This window comes from Uranotaenia lowii, chromosome 2 (genome assembly GCF_029784155.1).
Source record: "Uranotaenia lowii strain MFRU-FL chromosome 2, ASM2978415v1, whole genome shotgun sequence".
In the NCBI taxonomy this organism is placed as follows: Eukaryota; Metazoa; Arthropoda; class Insecta; order Diptera; family Culicidae; genus Uranotaenia; species Uranotaenia lowii.
In genome coordinates, this window is record NC_073692.1 from 103,742,219 (window position 1) to 103,751,605 (window position 9,387).

The following is a 9,387-nucleotide window of genomic DNA, read 5'->3' on the forward strand; positions in this document are numbered from 1 at the left end:
ATCGCCGTTGAATTGCTTCAAAACGCGCAACCCACAAAGCCTCAAACGGCCACCATACCAGATTCGCAGATTCCAATATTGATCGAACCAGGCAGCAATATAAAGCTCGTAGGCAGACGGGATCGGTGAATTCTGTACTCAGGCGTATAATGAATCCCAGCATCCTGTTGGCCTTCTCGAGTACCACAGAGTAATGGGGCTTAAAAGTCATATGACGGTCCAATAAAACTCCAAGATCCTTTATCTGATCCACACGTTGCAGTGACTCACCCAGTATGCTGTATTCATATATGAATTGATGTTTCCTCCGACCGAATGTAATAACACAACACTAAGCAACGCTTAAAACCAGTAAATTATCAGCACACCAGTTCACAACCATGTCCAGGAAGCCTTGTAACTCGTAACAATCAGCTAAACTGTTTATAACCAAAAATATTTTTAGGTCATCCGCATACAGGAGAACTCCACAGCCAATCAGAAGCAAATTAATGTCATTACAGAACATTGTAAACAACAGAGGGCCCAAGTTGCTACCTTGTGGAACCCCAGACTTTGGAATAAAATCAGGAGATTCTGCAGAACCAATTCTGACAGCTAAACGGCGATTCGTAAGATAACTTTTTATCCAAGCACACAGTCGTTCAGAACATCCCAAACGTTGCAATTTTTTCAGGAGAATATCGTGATTCACTGAATCGAATGCAGCCGAAATATCAGTATAAATTGCATCAATTTGCTTTCCGCCATCCATTTGTGATATGCAATATGATGTAAAAACTGTCAAATTCGTGGTTACCGATCGTTTAGGGAAAAATCCGTGCTGATTTTCAGAGATCCAGTTCCGACAAGCTGAGAAAATTACATCGTTTACGATCCTCTCTAATACCTTCGAGCAGGCAGCTAGTGATGTGACACCACGGTAGTTGAGAATATTTTGCTTATCACCTTTTTTATAGACTGGGCTCATAAACGATCTTTTCCAGAGGTCGGGGAATTTTTGCTGTTCTAGGGACCGGTTAAAGATGTGAGTAAGTGGTTTCACTAAAAGAGTACGACACTTCTTAAGAACGCACGCCGGAATTCCATCCTGTCCGGCTGATGTAGTATACTTCAGTTTACCAATGGCTTCAAGAACCATTTCCTCGCTTATAGAAAAAACATCCAGATTCAACACATCTATGGGTAACCGTGTGACGGCTGCGAAAATTTGATCAGCAGTTGGCGATAGATCAGAGAAAACACTGGAGAAGTGCATCGCGAAGAGGTTACATTTTTCGGCAGAAGACGTTGCAATTCTATCATTTAGTTGGAGTACCGCAGGCAGACCGGATTCCTTCCGTTTTGAGTTGACAAATTTCCAGAACTTTTTCGGATTGCGGCGAAGCTCCCTTTGCGTACGAGCAACATAGCGTCGATAGCAAAAACGGTTGAAACTGCGATATTTTCGTGTAGCAATGTTCAATTTCATTTTAGTGAAAGGGCACCTGGAGCTAGTGAACTTTCTAAGTAATTTAGAACGTAACTGTTTTAACCGCTTTAGGCGTCCATTACTCCAGGGAGGTCGAAGAGGAGGTCGCACCAAGGGTACTGAGTTGTTAAAAACATCATCCAAAATTGAGCTAAATACTCTCACGGCAATATCAACGTCCGTACAATTGAGGAAATCCGTCCAATTGATTTCAGAAAGGACTCGATTCATCGTGTCAAAATCTGCGCGATTGAAGTTGCGAGCTGAAGTATCGAACGCCTCATCAAAAACGATAGGGTTTGGAAAAGAGATATCAAAATTGAACGGAGGATGGTACGTGTCAATCGGAACAACGGCATCGATGGCCTCAGTGACCGAGCTTATTGAGATAGAATCGTCCGTAAAAACCAAGTCCAGCGTTCGGTTTTGAGAATTGCGTAGAGAGTTTCTTTGATCCATTCCATTCAGTTGCATTCCATCCAAAAGTGATGCACTAGCCGATGTTAATACTGAAGTAGAGTCTATCACCATACTGTTACTGTCACCACGAATCCACGTCAATTGCGGTTGGTTGAAGTCACCAAGAAGAATAACGCTGCACGAAGGATGTTGCAATCTAACTTCAGATAAGCCATCAACATGCTGATCGATAATTGATCCATCTTGACTTTTTTCCGGTGGAATATATGCTGTACCAATTAAAAACGAACTATGAGCATGAGAAACTTTCACCCACAAGGCTTCTATGCAATTGGTATTAGTCAAAGTAACCAATGATGCGCTGAGCTTGTTTAACACCGCTATAAGGGGCCGTTCACTAATTACGTAAGCACAATTTTGGAAATTTTAAACCCTCCCTCCCCCCTTGGTAAGAAAAAGTAAGATTTTTCTAAACCCCCCCTCTCCCCCTAGTAAGATCTTACGTTTTTGATTCTTTGAGAAATTGACTAAAAACGTGTCAAAAAGAGCTCGAAAATATTAAGAATTAAACGTTCATGCTTCAAAGCAAAGCACTTTTTAAGTAAAACTTAAAATATGAATTTGAAAAGCACAATTTATACAAAAAAAACAGATGAAATGTCACAAACTATTACAGAAAACATTATTTAAGACATAGCATGTTCGTAGCAGCACAACTTTCAATAAGTTTCCACAATAGAATGAACAATACAAAATCTAAACTTCAAATAAAAAATAGAATGAAAGATAAGGTTAACAGGGTATGTTGTTATGTTTTAACCTCAAAATCATACAAATAAAAAAGAATTCATTCTATACTATTAGAATTGGTGCAATGTTTAACGACAATAACGTTGTTAGTGAACCCAAAAGCTCAGACTCATTTCAGCAGTGAGCGATAAAGTTTAAGGATTTTTTTGGTCAATCTTTTGTTAAGTAGATTTTTTTTATTTACTCAAAGACATTAAAAGATAAATAACATAACATAAAAAATAACCAACAAAAAGGTAGTTAGAAAAAAAATCTGTGCAATATGGTTTCGTATGGCTATGACTAATTATCAATGTAACATTTCTTACGTAAGATTTTTGGAAACCCCCCCCTACCCCCCTGGTAAGAGATCGTAAGCAAATGTGAAACCCCCCCACCCCCCCTATGTGCTTACGTAATTAGTGAACAGCCCCTAAGTACTCCGCCACCCCTGCTACGACGACTATTGACACTACTTCTGTCACAACGAAATACATTATAATCAGAGCCGAACAGCTGACTAGACGGTACTGAAGAATCGAGCCAGGTTTCGGTGAATGAGTAGATTTCGTAGCCGAGCTCTGATGTAGCAACGAAGCACTCACAAATCTTTGATTTCAAACCACGCACGTTCTGGTAATACAGGCGCAGCGCGTCAGATAAATTGGATGCGTCAATTGGGCGTGTTTTGCGATGGTCAATAGGGCGAGAGCTGCAAATTGAGGGGCAGTCATTGAACGCAGCGGGAGAAGAAGAAGGGTACTTGCCTGAAAGCACAGGCTGGAGAGCCCCGTTGCCTTCTTCGAACACAGGGCCGGGACGACTGTTGACGCTGGCTGGAAACTGCGCGACTGTGACGAAGGGCTTGGGGGCCTCCATTGTGCTAAGTTCGTTGCATCCCGGTGATCCAATCAGCAAATTTTCAGCAAAATTTCCATTTGGGCAAACATCCCACTTATCGAAAGGTACTGTCGAACTCGACGCACACGGTTCGGGACTAGAAGGCAGAGGTGTGTGACTAGATGGAATACATAAAACCGAAGGATACTTGCCATTAAATGGCAATTGGAAGCCTCCCCCAGAACCACCTGACCGATAAACGGGATGACTTGAAGCAGGAACAGTCAGTCGTTGGTGGTCCGGGTAAAGAACTTCCCAATTGCTTTGAGTGGTGCGTCCCGAATTCCAGTTAAAAAACGCCGAGTTAGCATCGATATCTGAACAGCTGTTAGCGGTAGGCTGCAGTATAAGGCTGGCATCAGCTCCGAAGCGTGCATCATTAGGTATGAAAAACGCACAATCCAAGGCACATGTGAAGCTGGAAGGCATAAACGCGTCACTGGGAGAAAACTTTGAAACAGATGTATACTTGCCATAGCATGGCAATTGGAAGCCTCCCTCTGAACCACCTGACCGATTAACGGGACGACTTGCAGCAGGAACAGTCGGTCGTTGGTGGCCAGAGTAGAGAACTTCCGAATTGGCATGAATGATGCGTCCCGGAATCAAAATAAGGTTTTCTGATGGCTGGTTACTGTTATTGTTGAGGACCGCGAAACTGCTTCGAGCTGTAATCCACGAATTCCCGGAAATACAATCCTTTTGGCCAAGAATCAGGATTCAATGCTTTTGATTTTAGATCCGGTGATAGGCCGACTTTAAATGATATAAAACGGTAGTTGCTAATATCATTTCCTTTTGGAACCAGTTTAACAACATTCGCATCCTCCACACCAAGGTTGGCATGGACCATTGCCTTGACAGCATCTTCAGTGACGTCAGGTTTGATGCGTGACAAGTAAATCCAGAGCAACTTGGGGTTTTCGTCATCACAAAGTGGAACGGATACTAAATCGTTTGAAGCATTTCTGGACCCAAGTTGACACGGCTCAGTCGAAACAGCATCAGGGACCCGAATTCGCTTCATTGGACGCCTTAGCTCAATGGGCGTGGACGTGGGCGTTGACTTATTCCACAGAGGGGTACGGATCGGTTTCGGAGCAAGCTGCTTAATGTCTGAACGCAACTCGGTTATTGCGTTTGTGAGTTGCGCAATTGCGTTGGTTTCAGCAGAAGCATTAAATGCCATCGAACGGAAACTAGGATTTGAAATAATCGCTGCACAGTCATCACAGAACCAGAAAACATTATTGGACGTAGTATCAATTTGTCTGGCCAAACTTTTAGACAATCCAGTGCACGCGATGTGGAATCGCTTGCTGCAGACTCCTTTGCAAGCGATTTGCTCGATACCAGTGATAGCTTCACGGCAAGTCGAGCAGTGCTGTTCCATTGCGCCTTCAGTTATGCAATTGACTTCGCAGAAAGAAACTGATGGTGCCACAAAATTTCCGGCAGATGTCGCTTCAATCGGAAAAATCGAGCTGGGGTGTGTACACTAATGTTCTTTGTAAACAAACGGTACTTTCAATAACCGAAACTTTAGCACGATTTATCACTAATTTTCTTCCTTTCAGCACATGTACTCGAATTGCTTCGAGTTTTATGGGGGTTTCTCGTGACGAAGGAATCGAACGACCGAATTTAAAGCAGCAGAAAAAACATAAAAACGGGTGATTTAAAGCTGTCGAATTATCTTATGCTTTACATTCACAGAGACACCGAACAACTGTACTGTATTTTGTACTAATAGCATGTTTGAATAACTCAAATTATAACAAAAAATCATTGCAAGCATAACAAAATTATGTCACTCCTTGATAACATTATATTAAGATTATAACTCAATCAGATAGGATTTAGACCACAAAAAATGCAAAAATATGAGTCTTACATACAAAAAAAGCTTGAATAAAATTTTTATCTTATAATCATTACTTGTACGCAAATGTTGAGACTACCTACTGACTTGTACTCAAACTTTCATGCATTGTTTCCAACTTGAATATTTCTTAAAAAGTTCGGCTACCACAGAACCATGCCTGGTACATTGGAATAAGAGTTTCAAACTTCCAATAAAAGTTTTCAAAGTATTTGCTTGACCGGCAGACAAAAAAACATATAATCTTTTTTTTTTTCAAAACAACCAAAACGTAGATTCTGATTTCAAAGCTATATCTGAACGAGTTTATATCTCGTTAAGATAGGTTTGTGTCACAATTTTAATATGGTCTCCTGATCGGGTAGCAAACGCAAATTTATTGTCATAGTCCTTCTGCCATGTGTTGGCCGCCTGCCGTTTGGCCGGTGATTTTTTTTTCATCCTTCTTTGTCTTGTGATTTGATATTTTTTGTATGGTTTTTTTTTCAGACATATGTTATGCGGTTGCGCTGGTAGGACAATGCCAATGAAAAGAAAGCTTGTTAGAAGCAGCCTGGCCCAGAGTTTTATACCGACTCCAAGGAGGTGACTCCAAGGAAGGTCATTATTGGAGTAGAGTTTTATTTGAGGATGTAGAAATAGATTTCATAGAATGATTGTAACTATGTATGTTTGTGAATAAATAAAGATTCACAAAACAGGTTAGAATGGATTTTGATGATCATATTTTATTCACATGTGGATGTTAACTGATAAGATGTCATTTAAAGCTGATGGATCAGTGAATAAGCAAGATAAAAAATTGAAATCACATAGTTATGGAAAATTGGCTAAAAACTATTTGTTTACAATTCGTACCAGGTGAGCATTCTGATGTGAACGTTGCCTACACTCGTTTCTATCCGGTCAACATATTATTCTAACGATGTCTTATTTTGGTACCGACAACGGAAACGAACCAATGTGCAAGCATTTGCGTAAATTTTTCGAATACACTTTTAGTTTTATTTTTATCGTAATTGTGTAGGGGAGAAATGGGATACTTGATCGCTTTTTTTATTTTCATCATATCTTTTTGAAAAATATTTCAGATCGCCGTTGTTGGATACAAAATGCGATCACCTCACCCTGACTGATTATCCTTCAAATGGTTTTGGAAATTGTTCTGCGGAGATAAAAACCTGTTCGTGGTTAGCTAGCGATTGCAGTTACAAACAATCGCTTTAGTGGGAGCAATATTTCTCCCTCCCAAATAGTGGATCAAATTTCGAGAGAATCATCATAATTACCGTCAGTAACGATCAATTGGAGCCATCAATGATGCCGCGTGCTCATAAGGCTCTTGCTACGGGAGAATTTCTTGCAGAGGTTGCATCAGAGGGAGCAGTAAGTGGCCAAATGGGGATATTAGCATAGGCTTATTTGTAGAGTCAGTACTCGTTCGATCACCAATTAGCACGGTCATTTATATTCACGTTAGTTTTAAGTTTACTCCATGTAATATAAGTTCAAAGTCAATATACTTTTTTTAATTAAAAGTTGTGTTTTTGGAGCCTAATCATATGCGTTTATCTGTTCTGTGCATGCGAAAGAAAAAGGAGCCCACCGATTACTTACCTATATCATAGTTGGGATTGTGAAACGCGAACTAGTCTATCGAAGGAGTTGAAAATCTTAGGCCACCTCCCAACATTGGTCCTTCGAACCGGATGTGAGGAACCACGGAGCAGTAAATTGAAGTGCCAATACCAAATACCAAGGGTCATTGTGATTTTGTTGGAAATTGGCGCCATTACGTTTGGAGTTGGAGGGAAGGCTTGTCGGCGTCCTTATTAGCCATCTTGCCATTTCCACATCATTGTCAGGAATTTGCCAAATCGATTGGATGAACGAAGCTGATGAGCTACTGGATATGAATCGTGTTACTTTTGTCAGGTTAAATATAAGACACAGATAACTAGTCTATGTTCAGCCACAGTTCAGGATGCCGCTAACACACTATTCTTTTGCGTGCACGTGGTTCAAACTACTCGAGGTGTGATTTTCCGGATAACCGCGGAAACTATTGTTTCTGGGTTCTGTTCGAACGAGGACATCCTAATCACAATACGGGGAGGAAAGTAGAGGACTAACTTGGCAGAACAAAATACTGACAGGCCGGCCGCCTGTTTTTCCACTACAAGGAAAACAACAAGTCGGTTTAGGCAAATCCCGACTACACATTATCGGTACCATACGAAAAAAAAAAATTATCTACTAACCACCAAGAAGTCGACCACATTGGAAGAAGAGGCAGCACAGGAAAAGGTATCTCAGGTGAATAACCTTAGAATAGTGTATGTTCTACCGTCGCTTGGGCACAGTTCCCAGCAAACATTTTTGTAGGTAAATTTCTCAACAAACTATGCTATACACTCAGAAATAAATAAAATATCAAACAATTAATTTCTAGGTATTTTCACGTTTCTCCCTCTTAACGCACAAGGATATTTCTCATGGTGTAATTACTTGGATATTTCTCACTGAGAAATATTTCTGCGATTAAAATTTATGCATTGAGAAATGGGATGATTGTTATGGAAGCGACATCTGGTGGTCAGAATAAAAAGTTTGAGCTGGGACGTAAAGGCAAACGCTTAAAGCAGAAATAATCAGAAAAAAACAAACGAAAATCGTTTGATTTTCGTACAAAAGTTCTATGATCAATGTGCATTATTGACCATAGCATACAAAACAAATGCACTTTCCCTTTAACAATACTTTGCTGCTACTGATTCCATTCTTTTTAAAGATGATTAACATATTCGAAAAGAATGGAACCTGCATGCAGTCAAGTTGAGCGGCATTTTGCAACTGAAAATTTAGCACGTGCTCATACCCGTTTAGTTGGGACTCAAAAGCACAAATCACAAAGCGTTTGTTTGAACAAAATAATATCTCGGTTATTAAATTTTATGCATTGGATCATTACACGCCAAGAAATTATTCGGGTGCATAAATTTTAATAATTGAAATAGTTATTTTTTAATATTTCTGGATATTAATGTCAGTTAAATGTCAGAGTAATTAAAACATAATATTTTTAATATTTTTTAAATTTCTGAGTGTACGTTTCATATACATTATAAAATCATCTTATAAAACTCGAAAAAACAGCATTTACGTACTAAAGTGGAGGCAATATACATACATATTTTTAACTTCTGGCTTAAGCGATAAGAGTTGTAAAAGTTAGACGATATACAACACCTTTTACCGTACATCCTGACAGTATGCGAGAGAGCGCAAGTTTAGCTTTCAATGCATGCAAACCGTTGCCAGCGACAATATTTGCTGCTTCTCTCATTGGCCAGTTTATCCAAATGGACCCTCTGATTTTTAGAAATCTGGTTGCACTGCTTATCGCAAAGAGAACAACAAAGTTGTTTTCTCATTTGAATCCCGCACGCGGGAGACAAATTTGCAAACATGACGGACTTTTGTCATATACGAGTCGGTAGACTTTAACTAACCATTTTTGCGATCATTTACTTGGTTTGGTAGGAATTACGATTTGCATTAACATTGTTAACGAGTTGAGCTGACATTTCTTATGCGATGTTATGTTTGCTGGGTTAATACACGCCTTTTAAATAAAAATTTGTATCCTCTTCGAATTACTTCCTATGTATTCCCTGAGAATCAACCGTTCACCAGAACGACTATTTCAATTTGCGACATTTCACCTCGGAGACGTTTTGTCCTTTTTGGGAGTTTTGACATTGAGTATCACGAAAAGTGAAGCATTGCGGATAGCAACAAACTGAAGTGCCCTATTTTTTTTTTTTGAGGTAAATTACTGCAGTATATGTCTGGCCGAGGCTGGACGTATTTAGTGGCTTACTACATTGATACCCAACAACACGTAAACAACACGCGAAACCGG

The 9,387-nt window shown here is 39.9% G+C and overlaps 1 protein-coding gene across 1 annotated transcript; it reads right to left on the reverse strand.

Moving 5' to 3' along the window:
- Positions 1 to 331: 331 nt before the first annotated feature.
- LOC129741736 (uncharacterized) lies at positions 332 to 4,973 on the reverse strand. The gene is made up of 4 exons (XM_055733515.1): positions 4,398 to 4,973; positions 3,525 to 4,279; positions 3,096 to 3,392; positions 332 to 2,180 (listed from the first exon to the last, which is right to left on the reverse strand). The coding sequence occupies exons 1-4, from the start codon at positions 4,971 to 4,973 to the stop codon at positions 332 to 334; spliced, it is 3,477 nt and encodes a 1,158-aa protein (XP_055589490.1).
- Between the last annotated feature and the right edge of the window lie 4,414 nt (positions 4,974 to 9,387).

Bases quoted from the DNA above. Each gene is read 5' to 3' on its own strand.
- LOC129741736 (XM_055733515.1), bottom strand. From the start codon at position 4,973: ATGGAACAGCACTGCTCGACTTGCCGTGAAGCTATCACTGGTATCGAG. The intron at 3,393-3,524 runs GTTTCCAGCCAG...CTCAATTTGCAG, and splicing joins CCCTTCGTCACAGTCGCGCA to CTCTCGCCCTATTGACCATC. The intron at 2,181-3,095 runs GTAAGCACATAG...TCATGCTCATAG, and splicing joins AGGGGCTGTTCACTAATTAC to TTCGTTTTTAATTGGTACAG.